Source organism: Taudactylus pleione, unplaced genomic scaffold, assembly GCF_031769625.1.
Source record: "Taudactylus pleione unplaced genomic scaffold, aTauple2 ptg000208l, whole genome shotgun sequence".
NCBI classification, from domain to species: domain Eukaryota; kingdom Metazoa; phylum Chordata; class Amphibia; order Anura; family Myobatrachidae; genus Taudactylus; species Taudactylus pleione.
Window position 1 is genome coordinate 2,567,064 of NW_028284610.1, and position 24,594 is coordinate 2,591,657.

The following is a 24,594-nucleotide window of genomic DNA, read 5'->3' on the forward strand; positions in this document are numbered from 1 at the left end:
CGGTAGTGGACCTGCAGCTTGAGGCTCTCTAACTGTCCTCTTAACATGACAAGTTGGAAGGCAGGAGATAATATTATATGGTACAAAATATATTCAAGGAGAATGGCCAGTGATAGCAAAGGGAAAGGACACAAGCATAGATTTGCAAACTGTAGTAAAGGCGTAGACCAAGGTCACAGGCACAGATTTGTGAACAAAAGTTCAGTCAGTGGTTAGAGTCATAAGGGGAGATGCATCAAGCCTTGGAGAGAGATAAAGCTTCCAAAGACTGTGTTAAATAAATTACAGAAACTGATTGGTTGTTTAGGGCAACTTCTTCACTTATCTCTCTCCTAGGCTTAATACATCTCTTAAGCTGGGTACACACTGACAGATAATTTGGCCGATCAGTTGATCGGCCAATGTATCTGCTGCCCGTCGGGCAGTGTGTACCCGCGATATATCGGGGAACGTCTGCATTCACCAACATATCGCATTGGCTGTGCTGCATAGCCGATGGACAGATATGTCTGCAGACATATCTGTCCATCGGCAGGTGTGTATGGGCAGTCGGCAGACAGCCCGTATACACACAGCGGCAGCCACGAGGAGGGGGACGGGACACGCCCCCTGGTCGCCGGGACCTGCGGGCAGGCACAGATTATGGTTATTCAGTGTGTACGAACAACCATCATCTGCAGATATATCTGTATAGTATGTACAGATTCTTCAACAGTACTAAAAGTGGTGGTCGCTGCCAGAAAGGCAGAATCAGACACAAAAATTGGGATGCTGCGGCAAAGAATGAGACCAAATACTCTGGCACTGCATGGTGCAAAGTACAGGTTTTAAATAGGCAGAGTCTGATTTGAATTTGGTGACTATGTGTTCACAAAGATGCATATTCAGCCCACGACAGTGCAGTATTCCAAAAATTGCAGTGAGAGTTTTTAGAAGTGGAGATGTTGTCCATAGCAACCAATAAGATTCTAGCTATTATCTTCTAGAAAGTGCTAGTTAAATGTTAAGTAGAATCTGATTGGTTGCTAGGGGCAACATCTCCACTTCTAAACACTCTCACTTTAGTAAATATCCCCCCTGTAGTTTGTTTTAAAGCATCTTTAAATTTTACTTCAGTTCACTAAGAATTGTTTTTTATAAATCATATAACATTTAATATACAAATATTGAAGTCAATACATCTGCTCAAAGCTTTTATTTCTTGTGACATTTGAATTACTGACTTTCAATAGTGCTAATAATCTGTAAGTGCCTGTAAATGTCAGCATACCATTAAAACTAAATTATAATCAATGATGTTGAAATGTGGAAACTAATTTATTTACTTCTACAGAAATAAATGTAGCCATATTTTATATATGGCTAATATTTAGGGAAGTGTATGTGGACATATCTGTATGTTTGGTGTATAGTTCCAGGTATATATGGATAATATATGTTTAGATGTTATTTATTCAGAAAGGATTGTCACTGTAATTTAGGTAGAAAATACTGTATATATATATTAGGGGTGAGCGGGTTCGGTTTTACTCGGATTTACTCGGATCTTTAAACGGCATTTTATTGGCTATCGCCTATCATGTGTTTTGGATAGCCAATATAATAAATCCGAATTTGCAGTAAAGTGGCGATAAGAACTGAGTAAATATGAGTAAAACCGAGCCTGCACATCCCTAATATATATACAGTCAGGTCCATAAATATTGGGACATTGACAGAATTTTCAGATTTTGGCCTCTATTCACCACCACAATGGTTTTGAAATGAAACAAACAAGATGTGCTTTAACTGCAGACTTTCAGATTTAATTTGAGGGTAATTACATCCAAATCGGGTGAACGGTGTAGGAATTATAACAGTTTCAATATGTGCCTACCACTTTTTAAGGCACCAAAAGTAATGGGACTATCAACTCAAAAGCTATTTCATGGACAGGTGTGAGCTATTCCCTCGTTATTTCATTATCAATTAAGCAGGTAAAGGTGTGACATTTGCATTTGGAATCAGTTGCTATCAACTCTCAATATGAAAGCCAAAGAGCTGTCACTATCAGTGAAGCAAGCCATCATTAGGCTGAAAAATCAAAAAAACCCATCAGAGAGATAGCAAAAACATTAGGTGTGGCCAAATCAACTGTTTGGAAAATTCTTAAAAAGAAAGAACGCACCGGAGAGCTCAGCAACAACAAAAGACCCCGAAGACCACGGAAAACAACTGTGGTGGATGGCAAAAGAATTATTTCCCTGGTGAAGAAAAACCCCTTCACAACAGTTGGCCAAATCAAGAACACTCTACAGGAGGTAGATGTATATGTGTCAAAGTCAACAATCAAGAGAAGACTTCACAAGAGTGAATATAGAGGGTTCACTACAAGATGCAAACCATTGGTGAGCCACAAAAACAGGAAGAACAGATTACAGTTTGCCAAACAACATCTAAAAAAGCCATTACAGTTCTGGAACAACATCCTATGGACAGATGAGACAAAGATCAACTTGTACCAGAGTGATGGGAAGAGAAGAGAAGGAAAGGAACTGCTCATGATCCAAAACATACCACCTCATCAGTGAAGCATGGTGGTGGTAGTGTCATGGCGTGGGCCTGTATGGCTGCCAATGGAACTGGTTCCCTTGTATTTATTGATGATGTGACTGCTGACAAAAGCAGCAGAATGAATTCTGAAGTGTTTCGGGCAATATTATATGCTCATATTCAGTCAAATACTTCAGAACTCATTGGACGGCGATTCACAGTGCAGATGGACAATGAACCGAAGCATACTGCATAAGCAACCAAAGAGTTTTTTAAGGCTAAAAAGTGGAATGTTATGCAATGGCCAAATCAATCCCCTGACCTGAATCCGATTGAGCATGCATTTCACTTGATGAAGACAAAACTGAAGGGAAAATGCCCCAAGAACAAGCAGGAACTGAAGACATTTGCAGTAGAGGCCTGGCAGAGCATCACCAGGGATGAAACCCAACGTCTGGTGATGTCTATGCGTTCCAGACTTCAGGCTGTAATTGCCTGCAAAAGATTTGCAACAAAGTATTAAAAAGTGAAAGTTAGATTTAGGATTGTTTAGTTTGTCTCATTACTTTTGGCCCCTTAAAAAGTGGGAGGCACATATAGAAACCGTTGTAATTCCTACACCGTTCACCTGATTTGGATGTAATTACCCTCAAATTAAATCTGAAAGTCTGCAGTTAAAGCACATCTTGTTTGTTTCATTTCAAAGCCATTGTGGTGGTGAATAGAGGCCAAAATATGAAAATTCTGTCAATGTCCCAATATTTATGGACGTGACTGTATATATATATATATATATATATATATATTGAATATATAAGAATATATAACTGCATAAGGTAAAATCTATGTAATGGAGTGCATTATATGTATTGTGTATAATAACATTGTAAGCATATTGGGTCCTTGAGGTAGAGCCAGTAGCAGTGGCATGAGACTACCTAGAAAAGTGATAGAAATGGCATGAGCAGCTAGGTAGTCTATTAGTAATGCAGGGACAGGAGAGAAGGGTTTGTGCTGCTGGCAGTTAGGGACTGGTCGCACGGCTGTAGAGTGGGGATATATAGGCGCTGGGGTGGCAGTTAAGTCAGTCTGCAGTTCCCCCTTGAGTGCTCAGGTCGGATAGTCTCTCTGGTACCGCTTGGCTATTAGCGACGGTTGGTGCCGGCGCCGGAGAGCCTACGGCACTGAAGCCAGTGATGGCTCTTACCGTGAGCTGGGAGAAGTCACTGCAGGACCTGCTGAGCTTCAGCGGGCCGCGGGCTTTGTATCTGCAGAAGTGCGGCAGTGAAAAGGGGTGGTTGCCATTCCGGAAGATCCGGATGCTGTTCGTAAGCACGCTGCCGTATCAGAAAGGTGAAGGAGCGGAGAGTCGTCTGACTGGCAGTCAGAGGCAGAGAGCCGTGACCGGCAGCTACAGAGGCAGTGGGCAAGGCCTCCATTTGGTCTCCCTGTGCATCAGCTAAACAGTGTAAAAGAGTTGCAGTTACAGGCAACTGTAGCTCTAGCCCACCCTTCATGATCTGCTGAGTCGCAGCGCAGGACGGAGCGAGTGAGTAGATAAAGAAAAGTGCACTGCCTAAAGCAGCATTAAGTAGCCACAGTAGTCCACTATTTGCTCTGAACTCAGAGAGACATATATATAGTATAGAAGCTGACACCCATACTGAGGACACTGAGTTTCAGACTAACAGGGAAAGGAAAGGATAAGACTATAAGACTAATGCAGTCGTTGTATGGAGACAGAAGCTAATTATTGGTCTTACATTATCATTTATAAAGGATTCGGGAGAGGAACAGGTAGTTTGTGGAAGAATCACTTCAGGAATGCTTTTGGCTCTCAGCCAGCTTATAGAAGAAAGAAAGACAGCATAATTTAGCTGTATATATAGCACTGGCTTACCTCTACTGACTTATATGTAATTCTTCTATATTTGTCAGTGTATATGGATATACATTTGCAGCAATATTACTAAGGAAGACTGTTTTGAACTTTAATGGACTTTGAACTTCCTTTTGCGCTGCCAAGTGATACTAGGATTTATGCTCAGGTGGTTCTGGACATATTAAGGACCTTTATCTGTTACATATTATTAACTTCATAGGCAGAGACTAAAATACTGAGCAACATTTTATGTGTAAAGGTATTAAACTTTATAATAGTTTATATTGGTGTAAAAGGTATTCCATTTGCATATGGAAGTTAATTTGGTGTTATATATTTAGTGAATCTTGTATCAATATGTTTTTCCGCTGAATTTATGACATATGTAAATACACAGTGTTAACCTACTATAAGCAGTGTGCAATACTTACCTCTTGGAATTGGAAGAGCGTCATCGAGGGAAGCCTGTGGAGAAAAGTAACAGGTGGTCAATTCATTATAGTAAAGTGTTAATGCACCAGTATGAATTACATGTCACATTAAATTCATCATATTACACCATATAATTCAAAAAATGGCATTCCTAGGCTAGCCCTATAACCCCAGCCTAGGTGGAGGCACATATATTGTAAAGTATTGTATCTGGTAGCCTAGGGTCTCTTTGTAAGGTACGGGAGAGAGGGTTACATAAATACTAAATGTAACGTATATATCTCAGAAAGTACTGTAAATCAGACCAGGATTCCATGGTCACATCCATTCAAATCACGAGCAGGATCAAAATTTCCCAGTAGTCCTGTTATTTGTCACTCAAATCTGCTGGCAAGGTCATCCAATTTTTACCAGCCTTAGTGCCTAGACCAGACCAAACTAGTCTACTGTAGTGCAAACTACTGGCTCATAGAGAGGTTAATAAGTCAACAGTCAGAATGTTGCCAGCGTAATGTCAACCAGAGAATGCTGACACAGTAGTAATGTTATTTACAGCATTTTAACAGTGTTGACATTATATGGGAAATTTACTAAGTCTTAGAGAGTGATAAAGTGGAGAGTGATAAAGTGCCAGCCAATCAGCTCCTAACTGATTTTTCAAATACAGCCTGTAAAGTAACAGGAGCTGATTAGTTGGTACTTTATCACTCTCCACTTTATTATTTTCCAAGGCTTAGTACATCTCCCTCTATAACATGATGGTAAAACATCACGTTTAAAGTTATAGGGCCTGATTCTGAGTCGCACACTATGCCATTGTTCACAAAGTTGAGCGTTCTTTGCTCCTGCATTTGCACATATATCCATTTGCACATATATCCCTATAAACTCATACTGCACATGCGTTACACTGTATAAGGCGCAGTTGTGATTGAGTAGCGTGGTATCAAAAATGTATTGAAAATGTGGTAAATTGACCCACCCAGGAGCCCACCTTACCTTCAGACACTACACACGATGTGTCTGTGATTAGTTCAGCAATATTCCCAGAATTATGTTTAGCTAGGGCACTCAACAGTAGCTGATGTAGACTTTTAATGATGTTAAATGCAATGATGCATGCATGCCTCCAATGGGATTATGCAGTTCCATGTTTAATAGTTACACTGTTGCTAATTGTTGGCCTAGATAGAAAATTACAATTTGCCTTTGTGTTACCAGTCTGGACAGAGGGACAAATGTGACCAGGTGTAACTAAAGCATTGTGCAAATGTAGTTAGCTTGCCTCTTTGCTGACTATCCCTTGCTGGAATTCACCCCAGTCTGAACTATAGTTAGTTGGTTAGTTGATCCTGTGAGCAGGGTGAGGGGAGGGTCCACTCTCGCCTGTATTTTATAAGTCCTAGCGGTAAAATTATTAAAGTGAGAGTTTTTAGAAGTGGAGATGTTGCCCATAGCAACCAATCAGATTCTAGCTAATATCTTCTAGAAGGTGATAGTTAAATGTTAAGTAGAATCTGATTGGTTGGTATGGGCAACATCACCATTTCTAAAAACTCTCACTTTAGTAAATTTATTAAATTTACCCCCTAGTCTCTCCCTAACTGTTGCTCTCCAGGCAGTTGCTGAGGACAGTGCTATCAGTTATATTTATGGGATGAGAGCTGGGAGAACTAGGGCTGGCAATATCAATGATGATTGATGACAGTGTGTGCAGGTGTTTACTATGCTCGGATCTGTGGAGTAGGCTCAGCTGCTGACAGCACTGAAGGTCATCCCCTGCTGGTTAATGGACGTCTTTCCCTTGTTCTTGTCACCGCCTTTCCACTGCCAACCGCCCTCTCTCTCACGCTAGGTGGCCACTCAGCATTGCTTGATCAGAGTACCACCTCTTGGATGACAACCCCTTCAGCTCACTTGGACAGCCGCATCTGTCCCGGTCCTGAATCAGTGCACCATCTCTATGCAGAGCTGGCCGCTGCCACTCTTTCTCACCTCTCTCAAAGTACTGGCCACACACCGGCTGCCACTTTTAAACTTCCTTGTTTACACACACTGGCTCTACTGGCCTCCAGCATGTGTTAGCGTGCAGGGACAATACGAGCTGTCACTGAGCTTTCACCCACAGCAGTTCCAATATATTCAAAAGGGTGCACTTCCATACTGAATGGGGTGCACCTCTATAGTGATACACATGGCAGGGTATCACAGGGGGAAGCAGTCGGGAAGCCGAATTACGAAATCCCGACGGCCGGTTTCCCGACTGTCTAATCCCGGCAAGGCACTAATGACAGACGTCGAAATCCAGATGCCTGTCATTGGACCTACGCTGGGAGCCCGAAGCACGGCATGCCGAATGAAGGTAAGCCGGGCGCGGACAGCCGCGGGGGGAGGGTATGGTTTTAGGGCTCATGAGGGGACTTAGGGCTAGGCATCCCCCGGGAGGGTTAGGTCTAGGCTAGGGGAAGGGGGGTTAGGGTTAGGTACCCCCAGGGGTAGGTTAGGGTTAGGCACACCCCCGGGAGACTTAGGTTTAGGCAGTGGGGAAGGGGGGGTTAGGTTTAGGCACTGGGGGGGAGGTTAGGTTTAGGCACCCCTAAGGGAGGGTTAGGGGGGTAGATTAGGGTTACTTACATTTAGAAGCAGTCGGGATTTCCACCGCTGTCGGGATTGGATTACATACCGATTCCATCACAGGAGTTCCTGCGTGGTAACTGGGAGGATGCTATGCAGATGCATGGAGATGGTCCGTCTTATGGGCATGTTGTAGGATTGTCACAGGTATGTCACTGAATTGGTTGTGGACACAGACAATCACTCACATTGGAGGCCATACTCAGAAGGATAATCTGCACCTACTGTAGGGCTGGTGCAAGTTTTAATGGTGCAGCTAATGGTGCGTCTAATGACACTCTGCATTACATTGTCTGAAGACACTCAAAGTGGGTGTCCCAGTCCTTGCACACTCAGGCGCATGATTGTACACTAGGGGAAGGGCTGATATTAGCATTAGCATATAGGGCCGTATTCAATTAGAGGTGAAAAGCCGTAGTCGGCAAAAAAGTTTCGCCTATTGCCGCTTTTTGCCTTGTCAGAACTTAGCTCCAAATTCAATTCCAGCCAGATTTCGCCTACGTGGTAACTCAATGCAATGTAATAGGCGAAAATAGCAGGTGAAAATAAGTGCAAAATCTTTATTTTGGGGTACAAACATGGAGACATGACCCAGAATCCTTGAGACAGTCCCCGAAAGGCCAAATGTTGAAAACAAAACAAAAAGAAAAACATATGAACACCCTAAAAAAGTACTTTCATTTTTGGGGTGAAAAAGTAAAAAGTGGGGGCATAAAAACTAGCGAAATAGACTTCTTGGGGGTCTGCAAGAATTGGTCAGGTGTTTTTGGGAAAACAGGTGCACGTAGCAGGTGCGTTTTTGACATTTTTAAAAGTTCACTTTAGAAACATTAAAATATGCTAGAACCCATTTTCAAGTACCCCAAATTTGACAGGACTACTTATTTTCACCAAAAATACTGCTTTGTGCCATTCTTCAATACTTTTGCATAGACGCTAATAAGAAGCTATTTAAACTACTTAAGTACCCCAAACACTTTTATTAGGGGTAAAAGTACACATCTACATGCATTCCCTATGTTAGTGCATCTTCTTTTGGGGTACAGACTCACTTCCCCATATCTGACAGTACTTTCCGCCTGTTCCAGATTTTGCCGACTTCCGTTTTCGGTGGTTTGGAGTTGAATAGGGCAAAAAGCGGGGCTGCGCACAAAAAGTTTTCACCTCTGAAACAGGTGAAGCAGCCGGAAAGTTGGACAGGCGAAACCTTTCCAACTTTTTGCCTCTAATCGAATACGGGCCATAGTCGCTTACTCGATTACAGCTAAAAATGCTAAAGCAGTCACAGCAGCATGCTATTATGATTCAGACCAATAAAGCTGACACAGTTAAAATGCTTTAAATAACATTACTACCGTTTCTACATTCTTTAGTCGACATTACACCATCAACATTTTGACTGTTGACAGATCATACCAATCCTGGCCCATAAGCCTAAATTACAAGACACTAGATCATGTTAAAGGAAGTTGTAATTCAACAATATAAGTAGTATCTACCCCAGTTTTTCAAGCTGTTCTATTTTGTTACTATAGTAGAAACACACATGATAACAGGGCTACATTAGCTGTAACAATGGTATGAAGAAGTTATTTTATGGAGCCCATCTCCACCATCCAATTTACCAAAACACACAGCCCCCACCTACTATTCCCAACAATGTGACACAGAAAAGTGCTTGTGCCCCCAAACTATGAAACAGCACCCGCTACCCCAATCAGTAAAACTATTCATCTAAAATGGGAAATAGTATAACCTCACATCATCTGCACATCACAGCATTGAAACACCCCAGTGAAGCAAGAATCAATGTTGCACATTAAAAATAGCAGTAAATAATTGCCGTATGAAATCAACGATACTATACATTAAAAAAGGCACTAAAGCTAACCATTTTTTGAAAGTGTAGTCTTAGTTTAAGTTTCACAATGAGCAAGTTACTGAGCAAGTGCAATCATGATATTAAAGTATACATAATTCTGCAACTTTACAAATAAAGTTAAATGAAATGAAAATAAATAAAAAACATAGGGCCTGATTCAAAACCGCTCGTAAGCGGCCGCTCGTTCGCTCCGAGCAATGTTCGCACATCTGCGCATGCGTATGGGTCGTAATGCGCATGCGCCAACCAGTCATTGCGGTCGGAAATCGTGTGTTCGCAAAATAGCGAGTGCCTGCTAATTTGAGTGACAGGATGAGGCGTTTGTGGGTGGTAACGGGAAGGTGCTTGAGAACGGGGAGTAGAGATCCGAACGCAGGCGTGCCAAATGGTCAAAACGGGCGTTTTAAGGGTGTGCAAAATTAACAAAGCAGCGTCATCGGCCACGTCACTTGGTTGTCTCTTAGCCTGAACTGTTCGAATGATTGCGGTGGGTAAATCCAACCACAAGCACTGCGAGCAGTTCAGACACCTTTCGATGTACTCGATTAATCTAATAAATAGCGGAGATAACGTATGATGCGAGCGGCCAGGGGGCGTTTTTACAAAATAGCGAGCGCATAATTCGTTCGCTCACTCAGACATAGAGGCGTCAACAGATCGCAAAGAGCGAGCGCTCTATTTAAATATCCGGCCCCTTTTTCTGAACGAGCGAGCGCAAATAGTGTCCGGCTCTGAATATGGGCCCATAATCTACACTCCCTTAAATGCGATCTATATTCCCTCACCCACAATATATGCTGCAAATGTCCATCCACTGGCAGCTGAGGAGAGTTGTTACAACTTTATTTTCAGAAATCTTTTTGGCATTTCAGAAACTTTTTTTTACTTGAGGAATTATTTTTATCATCAAAAGTTTTCCTACTGTTGAAAATATTATTGTAAATCATATGACAAGTACCAACTCTCCAGTCATATCCAGCAGATAGCGATCTTTTATATTGAAGAATACCAGTAATCTTCCTTAAAACATGCAAAAATACTTTTGATGAATATAGAAGATCCTGATTCCTGACTCAGCACAGGACCAGAATTGATATCTGTATAAAAATAATGTATGGGGATATCATTCCACCAAAGTATATATTAACACACAAGTGTTTTTTTTTCCTCCACCATGCTATACTACTAATAATAAATGTGACATTTTTGTTTTTCAGATTATTGGAACAATTCCACTCATGCCAAATCCAGTATCATCCAACCAAGCAGGTGGCGGAGCTCAGGGACTACAAGTGCAGCCCATTACGCCGCAACTACTGACCAATGCCCAGGGACAGATCATTGCCACCGTAATAGGGAATCAGATTTTGCCAGTGATCAATACCCAGGGTATAACGCTTTCACCACTCAAACCTGGACAACAGGTAAAGTGTTTTTTTTTCATTTACCATATATATCTTATACAACACAAAAATATTTTTTATACTTAAAAGCTGTTACATACAAAGAAGCCACACAGTGTTCTCGAATAACTGCATGCAATTTGACTAAACCCTAAAAAGCACCCGTTGACTCCACAAAGTTGGCCTCATTAATGGAGAATACTCAGAGCACCCTGCAAACACCAGGGGCCTGATACTGAGATGGACAAAGACAGTCAGCTGAGTTCTTTTACAGGGTAGAAATGGCTGTGAGCCCCTTCACACAACAAGATATGTAATTTCCACCCCTTTATCTGTTATCAGTATTATAGCAAATTAAACTAAAAACACCTCAGCGCCTGTTCTACACAGTAAATGACCAGTGTCGATTTATTTTCACACCTACAACAGATTATTAGAGGAATTGTCAACGTCTTAAATAAAACGAAATTGAACTAAATAAGAATACTGTGCTGGTGTGATACAAATGACACTGAAATTGTGTTAAAATGAGATATTTAATAAAAACATATACATATAACCATAAACTTACCACATTCTATGTCCTTACTTCCAAAAATTTCAGCAAATTAGAAAGTATCTATATTGCAATATCAGTACCAGACTTCCATTGGATACAAAGTCATATAGTAACACTTCAAATCAGATACATTTTTTGTTACACTTATATCCTCGTTTCATAGCTAATAGAAGTGGAGTCAATTATTAGCAATTCAAATGGAATATAAAAAGTGCTTATTTTTTAAAATAGCAGTAATTATTCAGTTATTTAAACACACTGCTAGTACAGGAGGGCTAAAGATAAATATCATCAATTGCTGCAGCAGTTTCTTCAGCCCCACAAGTCCAGCCAGCATGAATGCTATTAATGCTCTCAAAAAAAGGTCCAATATAATAATGAAAAATACAAATAAAAATACGTAAAAAGTTATGTAAAAAGTTAAAATCCTATATTTTAATTAATTTAAATTAAGCAAAACTGCTTTTTTTCAATAATAAAAGGCTTATACACACTTACCAATTGTCTGCTGGGCTTGACAGCTCAAATGGGCTGGCATTTATTCCGTCCACCCAGTGGAGCTCTCAATCACTGCCGGGTCCCTGCAGCATGTGTACGGGTGATTGGCGGGTTGCTCGTACACTCAAGCAGATGACTTATATATCTTTCAGATATATTGGCCATCTGCTGTGCTGCACAGCAGATCGGATATGTCTGTGACCAACGTCATTCACAGACTTATCCACTATATACACCCTATGATGCACCATAGATATATTGCCCGTACAATGGAACAGGCAATATATCTATCACTGGGGATGTAGATAAATGGGCGGCAGACGGGATGCCGGCCACTGAAATAACGATGCCAGCATCCTGCCGCCGGAAGAAATGCCGACACCGATATCCCGAAGGACATCAGGATACCAGCGTCAGCATACCAAACGTTGGTATGCCGAACTTCCAGACACTGGTAAGTACAGCTCTGTCCCCGGGGATGGGGGGGTTAGGCTTAGGCAATCCCCCGGGAGGGTTAGGCTATGGGGAGGGGGGGATAACGTTAGCCAACTTTTTCCTTAGTTTGTGCCGCTCCATAAAGATCCATCCTGATCTTGCCACTATTGATTCAATAATTCATCAGGTGGGATGTACCATGGTGCATCCCGCCTGTCTTCGGGTACATACAGCAGTTCATTACCATGGTATGTACCTAGAATATCACAAAGGACAGCTCTCCCGATAAGAGATGTCCTTTGCGATGGCTTCGGACAGAGGGACTTCCGGGTTTAACACCCAAAAGTCGCTCTGGTGTCTTTTTGCGCATGCGCAGAAAGCCGCGGGCCATGGGGGATGATGGGAGGGATCGATCGGATCCCTCCCAAGGGAGAGTGTCCCAATAAGAAGCCCATAGGCTTCTATTGGGTAAACCCCCCAGGAAGAAGCACCAGAATGTATCACATTCCGGTGCTTTGTACACATGGGGACAGCAGTAAGTCCTCCAAAAACTGCATTTTCGAGAGTTTTACCATATTTTCCCCTTTAATACATCCCGCCCATCATGTTGTAATTTGCTAAACCACAATAAGCAAAGCAAAATCCTTCATGTAATTTATGTTCAGGTTTTGAGCTACAGCACTATTCCAATAATGTGGTTTAGTCACTAATCATACATAATACATCACCGGACACTGGGCCTGATGCACAGGCAGATGCAGAAAAGCCCGCAGCAGCGTCTATTGGTGATCGCCAGTCTGTGTCTTTATGCAAATACCTCTACAACAACATTCCCTTGTGTACATCCGTGCATCCAAATGTAAAAGCAAACACTTTCACCAACAAGCCCGCGACACTTCCATAACATGCCCATAAGACGGACTATTTCCTTTTGTGTGTTAAGATACCTCCCTGTCGCTGCCCAGGAATGCCCAATACATTTTCAATACACTTCTCCCTGCATGCGCCTAAAATAAGAACTGCGTCTCTGCACGGACACAATTGAGACATATGTATGTCCTGAAACAAAATATCAATGCTGTATTAAAAAGCCAACAGTCACAAAACATGTTTTTTATACTGGGCCTTTTTTTGTATACAGTAGGATCTTAAACTAGGGGTGGGCAATAAATGGCTGCCCCGAGAGGTTGTAAAACTACACATCCCAGAATGCCCTGCCAGTTTTGCTATTTGGTCATGCTAAAAAATGTTGCAATGCATTCTGGGATTTGTAGTTTAACAACAGCTGGAGGGCCGTTTATTATTCACCCCTCTAAACCAACTTTCATTCATTAGAAAAACTAGCAGCACCCAATGAATACTAAAAAATAATCTTACAGTATGAAAGAAAAGATCTCCCATCCACAGAATATGTCAAAGTACTGAGAATATATTACAGTTTGACTAGTTAACATCTCGAGCATACATTTGGGCCACCTAGGTATAAGCAGAGGGCAGCTGAGAAATATGTTACTAATTTCCTTTAACTTTTGACATTTATAATTTGTTTACTCCTTTACAATGTCAGCATTAACTGTAAATAATGGTCCTCAACACAGAAATTTAGTAAGGGATCCACTCTCTTTACTTTTGTTTTATCATCCCTCATGGTCTTATATATTTGTAGTACATTCAATTCTCTTTCCACCATCAACTAATACTGTCAGCGTAACTATTCTATTCATAATATAAGTGTAGTCTATGATTTCCATGTGTGCAAAAATTCTGCCAAGCATCATGAAGTAGATAATTGGATGAGTTGTACCTCTTGTAATGTCAGTGTCAATTGCAAGTCCATATACAGTATGAATATCTAGGTAACCCTTAGGCAGTCATGTAGATAGCTGTTTACAGATTACTGGCTTGCCATTTCATCATAAACAAAATTAATTTTGTTCATGCTGAGTTCTGCTGAAAATATATTGGCTCTCATTCATCAAAGTCCAGAAGAAGTCACACTTTATGCCTCTACAACTCTTTTCAACAAAATCAGCCATTCTTACTAGGGGAAGTCCAACTTTTTCTAATCAAACATGCTCCTGTATGCGTAATTTTAAGGTTCTCTTTGTTTTACCTACATACTTCAAGTGGCAGAAGCAGTCAAGTTGATAGATGACCCAAGTTTTCATGCAGTTCATCAAATCTTTTATCTTAAGAAACCTTGTATCATTAAAATGATAAAATCTGTTAGTAATGTTACTGGAATGTTTGCATATATTACAGGTATTGCATCTAAAAAAACCTTTTGTACTTTTTAACCATGACTCTTTGGCCTCATCTAGTGGTCTTAAAAAACTCGGGGCCAGGTGATCTTCAAGATTTTTTGCCTTTCTAAAAGCTAAATCCGGTTTATCAGGTAAAATAGAATTCAAAATCATATCAGACTTCAGAATATCTCAATGTTTGGTAAAAACTCTTCGGATTTCTTTTTCCTTATGGCTATAATGTGTTACAAACACCACCTTTTTTCCCCCTGCCTCTCTGATTTTGTAAGTATTTTGGTTTTGCTCATATTTGAGTAGTTCATTCCTCTCAAGTTCTTTTCCTTTGCTTCTGCCCTCTCAATTACCTCCTCAGGATATTGTCTTTCCCTAAATCTCCCTGCATAAACATCCACTTGCTGATTAAACATAGTATCCTCACTACTATATATATATATATATATATATATATATATATATATACACGCACAAGATTTTACAAAGCAGACATTGTTATCCAGTCAATTCTAATTAATAGGATTTCAAGCTGTGTGGCTGTTAGCAAGTGAGGTTTAGGAGTATATTTACTAGAGTGTGGGTTTTTAGAAGTGGAGATGTTGCCCATAGCAACCAATCAGATTCTAACTATTATCTTCTAGATGGTGCTAGATAAATGATACGTAGAATTTGATTGGTTGCTATGGGCAACAACTCCACTTCTGTAAACTCGGGCCATGCGTTAGTAAATATACTCCATGGAAACATTTTTGTAAATCACTGCAGAAAACTGCTGCTCAGCAACATTAGGCTCCTTCTACAGCTGCATTTCTCTTGGACATTTCCGGTGAAGATAGGAAGGTAAAGGATCTTATTGGCAGGGCTGGCTGGCAGCTTTTAGCCTGGGGGGCAAATGCATGCAGACGGCCCTGGCAGAGGAGTAGCGTGTAGCCAGGGTGCACGGAGCACTGCATGCTACGGCGCCCCCCCCTCTCAAGTGTTCCAGGGAGGAGGCAGGTCCATATGGGATTAATGTAAAGTAAAAATAAAGATATGGGGCAGCCCCCTGTAGTGGTGCCCATATGCAGTGACCCCCTGTGCCCCAGGAGAGGACCCCCTTCTGCAGGCCTCCAGTAGTGCCCCCAGTAGTGATCCCCCCTATGCAGTGCCCCTTATAAAGTGCCACAGTAGTGGTACCCCCTATGCAGTGCCCCTTGTGCTCCCAGTATTAAGCCCCTTATATAGTGCCCCCAGTAGTGGTACCCCCTATGCAGTGCCCCTTATATAGTGCCCTCAGTAGCAGTCCACCCCCTATGCAGTGCCCCCAATAGTGGTAACCCTTATGCAGTGCCCCTTAAATAGTGACCCCAGTTGTAGTCTCCCCCTATCCAGTACCCCCAGTATTGCCCTTTATATAGAGCCCCCAGCAGTGGTCCCCCAATGCAGTGCCCCCAGTGGTAGTCCCCTCCCCACTATGCAGTGCCCCTAGTAGTAGTCCCCTCCCCCCTATGCAGTGCCCCTAGTAGTAGTCCCCTCCCCTTGTAGTGCCCCTAGTAGTAGTCCCCCCCTTGTAGTTCCCCTAGTAGCAGTCCCCCCTTGTAGTGCCCCCAGTAGTAGTCCCCTCCCTCCTATGCAGTGCCCCTAGTAGTAGTCCCCTCCCCCTATGCAGTGCCCCTAGTAGTAGTCCCCTCCCCCCTATGCATTGCCCCTAGAAGTAGTCCCCTCCTCTTCTAGTGCCCCCAGTAGTAGTAGTCCACCCTTGTAGTGTCCCCAGTAGTAGTCCCCCCCTTGTAGTGCCCCCAGTGGTGGTCTCCACTCTTGTAGGGCCTCCAATAGTGGTCTCCCCCTTGTAGTGCCCCCCCACCCAGTAGACACGCATAATAAAAAAAATACATAAACACTTACCTGAATCCCCGCTCCCGCCGCCGTCATCCGCTCCTCCGTCTGTCCTCCCAGGCCGGCCCACTCTGTCATGACGTCTCTCCCATTACCCACTGCTGGAGCCGAAAGATGGAGTGGCTCCGGCAGTGGGCAGTCAGTGAGAACAGCAGTCAGTGAGAGTCTGACAGACCCTCATTGGCTGCTACTTAAAACAAACACACAGATGCCGGCGCTGGTGACTGTGTGTTTGTCAGTCACTGTGTAGCGCTGACCGAACTCCGTCCGGCCAGCACTACACGCGCGGTGCAGGCAGCTGTGTCACAGAGACACAGACTGCCCACGGCCCGCATGGCGCTGCAGCCCGGGGGGCACATGGCACCCTGCCCCAGGGCCCAGCCCTCCTCTGCTTATTGGAGAGTGAAAATTGGTGTTTGCTTCAGTTTTTGTGTTCCTTAATACTCCAAACTGGCTAACATGAATAGCATGGCTAGCCTACGTAAACTTATAGGAAAATGTAGTATTTATTCAGTGGCCAAGTTTGCAAGAATAAACCAGTGTTTTTCATTTGAAAAATTGCAATTTAAATAGAAAGTTGACTATAATTAAAAGGAATGCACATTATGTCAAGGCCATTCAGCCTAAGCTATTTTCCCTCCACAAAAATTGTTTGTCGTGAAACTGCAATCAGAGCAGAAAGAGAACAGCTTTTTATGTGTCTCTTGGTGTCTTGTAATATTGATTATAACTTCCCTTCTGAAAAATAAAGATTCTCCGGTGATATTTTACTTTATCGCAACATAACATTTAGGAAGTCTGTAAATGGCAAGCATTACTTTTTATAGAAATTCCCCCTTGACTTTTTCAGCAGGAGGTCCTAGATGTGCCCCTTGTCAGCACGTTTCACCTCTCTGATTACTACTCAAGGGTGTAAACAAAGAGGCATTGCTATGGTAACCAATCTTTTGACGTACTAAGAAAAGCAGTATTGACAAAACTGTTTTCTGGATGGAAAGTTACTCATAATAGCCAAAGCATTATATGCATTTTCTGCTGCTGTAAAGTATAAATATAATTTAGAATAACTAAGTGATGCAAACATATTTTTAAGCAGCCTAATTAGTGTTAATGGTATATAGCCATTATGTCAACAGTACATGTTACTAACTGTTAGGTTTAGGCTTAGTGTTAGGCTGCAGTTAGGTTTAAGATAGGGTTATGGCTATAAAAAATGCTATGTTGACATACCTACAGTTGACATGCAGAATGTTGACATTAGGACCATTGCAGCATTATGCATGTCGACATGTCACATGTTGACATAATGTACATGTCTACATTCAGATCATTGTGATATTCTAGTGTTGACATTCTGAATGTCAATATTACATACCACACTCGGGGGGGGGGATGTACAGTATCAAGCTTTTGGAGAGAGATAAAGTTGAGTAGTTACCCATAGCAACCAGTATTAAAAGTGTTACATAATTATTCCTGAATGAAAAATACATGCAGTGGTAATCCAGACTGTTTGATCTATTTACAAAGCCTTGAATGGAGATAAAGTGACCAGAGATAAAGTACCAACCAACCAACTTCTGTCATTTTGCAAACACAGCCTGTGGCACGGCAGTTAGGAGCTGGTTGGCTGGTACTCTATTTCCATTCACTTTATCTCCATCCAAGGCTTAGTAAATATACCCCTGTATCCCAGGATCCTTGCCCTTTGGACTTTTGATATGAATGTCTTCTTTTATGTGAAGGTTTGGTTTCTGTAGTACTATTTTCCAGTAGTATACCTGTAGTGCGTATTGTACTTTCCTTCTCTCCTGGAACATCAGGAAGGCTCCCAATTCTCAGATAGCTCTCCCGGACGCCTGAGAGAGTAGTCATGTCTCCCAGAGCATGCTCCCGATGCTCATTCTACAGTGCCGTAATAGTGATCGCGCCATCTCATCCTTTCACACCATCTACTTGGACATGCTACACTCCCGCATTGCCAAACTGGCTGCCCCCTCCCCGAGCGTTCCCTTAGTTTGTCAAGTGTATTACAGTATCTTGTATGTGAAATGTAACTTGGTCATATACACCTTGTGGCCACATTGGACAGTCCTATAAATTGCAAATGGGCCACACATTACTCTTAATTTCAGTAGTATGTTAAATTAATACATTTAATCAATAAAAGAGGCACCTATTTATAATAAGCAAGCCTGTTAAACAATTGGTATAATCTACAACAAACAAATATGATTACAAAGGATGAAGGAGCTGGGTGCAGCAAGTGAAGGCTTGGGGGGACGTATCACTGCCGGCCGGATGGATCAGTCACATACTGACATGTAATGAAGATCGCAGTGAGGGAGGGTGCTATTGATAAACCTGGTTGCATATATATTTCATATTTCTTTATCTAAATCTTGTTGTAGAATGTAGAAATCATTCATGTCCCTGGACTTTTGAGTCTTCCTCTGTTAAGACTTGATATTTGGCTTTCATTATGGTATATTTTGAGCTATAGCTGTGCCTGTGTCATACTCTGCTTTCAATAATGATACTACTTATTGCCATTGCTGGATGCTTGTTGAGAACAAGCTTTTTATATATGGTTTACTATTTCTGTCACATGGGTTACTATTTCTGTCACATGGGTTACTATTTCTGTCACATGGGTTACTATTTCTTGCTTCATATTTTGCAAATTGATGTATGTATTTATTTGTCAACTTGGGCCCAATACAATCAATAATTGTATCTATACAATCAACTTTTATTTTATTATTAATTTGGTTTTATAAGTTTAATACATTTGTGGAGGTGATACATTCTCTACCATAATAAAAACTCCATTTTTATTATGAGCTGTAAAGATATTAAAGATGATCTGTGCCTGCACCAAGCGTTAATGTGTACACAAATACAACAGTGACTAATAGCCTTTAATTTTACAGTGACGGGTATATTATCCACATATTATTTCTGCTTAGAGACATTAACCCTGATATTTTTTTTTAAATATCTGCAGCTCTGATCATGGTTAAAATCATTTTTATGCTAAATGGTTACTTACTGTACAGTATGATATACTATAGTATACACGTTACCAAATAAATAAATAACATTTATAAATAAGCACTATATACTGTAGGAAACACTAAGGCTCGGAACTGCAAGAACATACTTCACTGCGATCATCCACGTTTATTATTATTCATCTCTATGAGGAGTTCTCATGCAAACTGCAAAGTCATTTATTTTTAGCCAGTTGGTTACTCACAATAAAAGACAGTGGCACAAAAACATATAGAAGAAAATTCTTCTGCTAATCTGTGACCATTTAACCAAGGAAATTATTTATGGTATTTTATTTTCCACACTTGCCATGTGTTATACAAGTTTTCTTCATAGCAGTATAACAAATTTCATTTTAACATGTTCGATTCCCTGCCCTTTTGCAGTTATTATCTTACATATATTGGTTTTCAGAACTTGTTCTTGGTTGTCTGTTGTTTGGCAGCTATTAGTCATCATGAATGACAGGTATCAGTAGGTTTTATTAATTATTATGTTGGTATTGAAAACACTGGCAAATCTATAATGGGTGCAGGTAGGGTGCTGTAAACAGACCTCCCATGCCCTGCACCCCACCTTTTGCAAGTGGTCTTTTATATGATATACTGGATTCAGAAGGATGACAACAAAACAGGTGACAGTAAAGGCTATGACACTATGCTACAGCCTTCTCTATCATCTGAGCATACACCATACACTATAGAAACTATCACAGAAATTGGCACCAAGAAGGTGGGGCACACTGCACACAGGCCACCCAGACATTAACAAATCTCTGGCTGAGGAAATGTGGATAGTACAAACTTCAATGCTCCCTACATTGCTTTCTGCCCATCAAGGACAGAATTTATACATAGACAGAAGAGAGAGATTCTTCATGGGCATGGAAGCAGACCAAAATACATTATAAATATGTAACATTAAATGAGCAGTAATTTCCCAGCAATGCAAATGCCTGGTAACATATGGTCTCTGCTTGTAATCTGTTCTCTTGGTCTGTGCTAGTCACTATTAGGGATGGTTGAAAATCATCGATGGTTAACCTCTGATGGTTGATGTTTTTGCCATTGATGGCAGAGAGTCAATGGCTGCCCACCATCGTGGCACAGGGCAATGTGAGATTTTCTTTTTTCATGTGCCGACATGAACCACGAAGCCCCCACTCCACCCACTGATTGGCCCGCTGCTCAGCAATTATTAAAGCAGGGATGATCATCCATGGATGAAACCATTGATGGTTAACAGCCGATGGTTTCATACCATCAAAGTCAATCTCTGTTGGGAACCATTGATTGTTAACCTACCGATGGCCATCCCTAGTCACTATGCTTCTTGGTAGTCATGTGCTGGCAGAGAAAGGATGGGCAGGGTTTAATGCTATGAACATACCTAAGGCTCTTTGTTCACTATAAACAAAAGACCTATTCTATGTATTGTTTTACAGGTAGTTAGGGTCATTTGTGTGACCTGACTATGCATTATTTTCTTGTTATTCTTTCTGCACTTTCACTATTTTAGCAATATTCTTTTTATGGTGTGGTCTCCATAGTTAAAACAATACACAGTACATGCTGTACATGTACATGTACCTGTACATTTTACTTTGCTGATAGCCTTTCTACTTGCCTAGCTACACTATTTATTACTTTACAGTTGTTTAAAAGAATCACTCGCAAGTGCTTTTACTTTACGCAATTAGAGCTCATGGAAGGTTTAGAACCTGAGCTACTGTTTTAGAGTTTGTGTTGTAGCTTTTTTCTAGGGGTAGGTTTTAAGCATGTGTGATGCTTAAATGGCAAGGCCTGTGCTTGGACTATATAGGTGCAACTTTGGCTTAACATTTAGTCCAACCGTTGTTCATTGTGTAGTCAAATATGTTTTTATGAGAGAGTGAAACACAAAAATAGAGAAGAAAGCATACTGTAAACAACAATTTTGGGGTTGATTCATCATGTCAATTATCGGGGAACCGAGCAGACTCCGATATTTAACATACTAACTTGCAGCGAGTGCCAGAGCAATTCATCATTGCTACTTACAAAGCAGTGAAAATTAGCACTGCCACTAGTGAGTTTGCGTGAACTAAAGTTCACGCTGGGGCACAATGCCCCCGAGTCCGGTGGAAGGAGTCGGACAGGGGTGGAGGGACCCTAAAGGATCCCTCTTCGCAACCCAGGATTGATTGCAGGAGCAAACGCTATCTAAAGATGGTGAATGCTCCCACAGTCAGTCTCCGAGAATATTGTATTTTTTGGAGCTAGATGAATTTACGTCCCCATACTAGTGTATGGGGACAGCAGGCCACATTGTGAGAGAAAGGTAAGCAGGAGATATCTGTTATATCTCCTGCTTTACCTTTTGATGAAAGGCCCGAAAACGTAATTTCTACAAAAGTAGGTGAAAATTTTAATTTTCACCTGCTTTTGTAGAAATTAAGTGATAATGAATAGACCCCAAAGACTTAAAAAGAAGAAAGAGCAAAACAATAATGTTGAATAAAAAAAAACATGACTATTAAAAATGGCACAAGCCATGATAAAGACTTGTTTGCAATTGCACCCAGAATCAAAGGTAAAAATTACATTAATTTAAAGTACCCACTAATGCGACAATATGCAAAGCAGAAACTATCTTTTACCTATATTTTGAATAATTTTGTAAAACAAATATATTAGCTATTATACAACAATTAAATTTAAAAACCTCTATAATTCAACAGAAAAAACGCCACATCTTGTGTACGAAATTAAATGCTTTGTTACACATGTATACAAAAGCATAATATAAGCCAGAGATATGAAGAAATTATCTATCAGAATCAGTGAAGTATTATCAAAGAGCAAATCTAAAGTAGTTCGTTAGAGCTGAAGACCATTATCACAATCATTTACAGGAGATGGTGACCATCAGCACCATAAGCAACTTTTTTGCACTGGTCTGTGACCACCTATAATAATATGGGTTTATCAGACATAAATGCATGTTATTCCTGGTCTGCATCTGTTCACAATTGTTCAAACATGCTCTTACTGTACTCTGCCTGCGTTATAAAGTACCCATCCCACTCTGTCCCACCTGTACAGGTGCAAGCATTGGTAAGTGTCAGAATTACACTAATTATGGAGGATGTACAGAGTAAATTCACATAAAATATTCTATACCATCTGGTTTAGAACCCAATAGGCATCTAGTCTATCATTTTCATGCTTAAAGCTGTGTAGGCACATCACATTGTACCTTCTCAAAACTGAGTATACTCAAAAGTCCCCCATTGCAGCAGGTGTGGGGCCATCACTTAACACAGGAGCCCATACTAATACCTGCATTGTAATCCATTTGATGGCTGTAGCATTTCATTGACATAACCACTGCAGTTTGGTTTGCTCACTAATCCACCTTTGCATTGTATATTCCATTTGTTTTTTTAAACTTTACCTTTGACCTGGGAGATTTTAGGATAATTGTGGTCAAGCAACTTAAAATATTATTAAATAGAGACTCTCATGGTGCTCTAAGAAGGTTGTGTCAGAGCCTCTCCCAATCTGGCCTTTATAGAACAAGAGGCTATGCACTCCTAAAATAAGTTCCTTCAATTGTTGATTCACTGTTGAATCACAAAATATTAATTATAATCATAATCCCAAAAGTTCCATGTTGTTTCCAAAATACTGTAGTTCATTATATCCTATAGATGTGATCTATTTACATATTTTTACATTTTGACATATAGCTCCATCAACCAGCACAGCCACCGGTGGGTCCAGCAACATCACAGGCCAATCTACTGCACTTGGCTCACAATCAGGCATCAATGGCTCAAAGTCCAGTTCGCCAAACTTCCTCTTCTTCTTCTTCATCTTCCTCTTCTTCGGCTTTGAGTGTTGGCCAGTTAGTAAGCAGTAAGTACTTCTCTTCTATCATAACTTATGTCTATACTGAGGACATTGCTTATTTCTTAAAGTATATTTTGTCTATCCTCTTCATGCTTTTTCTTTCAGTTAGTCTCTGATTTTGTTTTTGTTCACATTTTGCATGTTACAAGTACATTTCTAAATTTGTCACCAGCCAAAGATGCTGCATATGGTAAACCCTAACCTGACACATGTATAACTGAAAAATTCTAATTAATAAAATTAATATTACAGTATTTAATAAAATATTGTTATTAATGTTTCAACTAGTGATGTGCGCGGATCCACGTGTTTTTGGTTCTAATTCATTGTCCTGATTTGGTTTTGGTTTTGTCAAATCCACCCTCAAGTGTTTTGGTTCTGGATTTGCTTTAATTTTAATTCATAAAAACAACTAAAATCATGTTTTTTAGGCCAGTTTTTGTTCCTACAGTATTATTAACCTCAATAGCACTAATTTCCAGTCATTTTCAGTCTTTTTTGACCACCTCACAGGTCACAATATTGTTTACACCACTATTGGCCAAAGTCTGCAGCGAGCTGACTGGCTGATTAAGCTAAGCGACAGCAGTGGTACAAGCATGTGGCAGTTCAACTTCAAATATGGCACATCTAGTGTTTGTGAATACTAAATCGGGATTATTATTATTACCACTGTTCCATCTAAAATGAGTGACATGAAAATTATAGCTAATGTCATTTTCTATGAAGTAACCTGCAAATTGTGAACACATTGATTATTTATTAGACCTTTAGGGCTTGATTCATCTTGGATCACAATTGCAACAGAGTACGCAAATTGGCCGATAGTTCGTAATGCGCATGTGTATGCATGTGAGTTAGCATTGCGATCGCATGGCGATCACCTATGCAGATAAAAAGCCATCGCAGACTGAGGGATGGGATGTCAGCATTTGGGGGTGGTGACGAGGGAGTGGTCGGATAAACGCAGGCGTGCCTGTCCGTTTGAACGCTGTTAGATGGGCGTGCATAGACTAGCCACTGCGATGGCATTCGCAGCTTGAGTACTTGAGTTGTGAAACAGGTCAATTCTGCATGAGGGTCCAATGTTACTCGATGTTACGGATGTATATGCAGGATTACGAGGTCTTACAGATGTGAGAAAGCGGTAGTGGGCGTCTCTAAGCTGAGCAGTTGCAAACATTAGCATATTTTCGCAGCAGAATTGCATGCCTAAACGCAGCTATGATCGCAATAGCGATCCGTAATGAATCAGGC

General features: G+C 40.9%; 1 protein-coding gene across 3 annotated transcripts in view; it reads left to right on the forward strand.

Annotated features, from left to right (window-relative positions):
• POU6F2 (POU class 6 homeobox 2) overlaps window positions 1-24,594 on the forward strand; it is a 750,988-nt gene that overhangs the window by 663,071 nt on the left and 63,323 nt on the right. For all 3 annotated transcript variants that reach the window (XM_088478147.1, XM_088478148.1, XM_088478149.1), the window contains 2 exons: window positions 10,580-10,786; window positions 23,175-23,343. In XM_088478147.1, coding sequence (XP_088334273.1) covers window positions 10,580-10,786; window positions 23,175-23,343 — 376 coding nt within the window. The remainder of the gene's footprint in view (window positions 1-10,579; window positions 10,787-23,174; window positions 23,344-24,594) is intronic.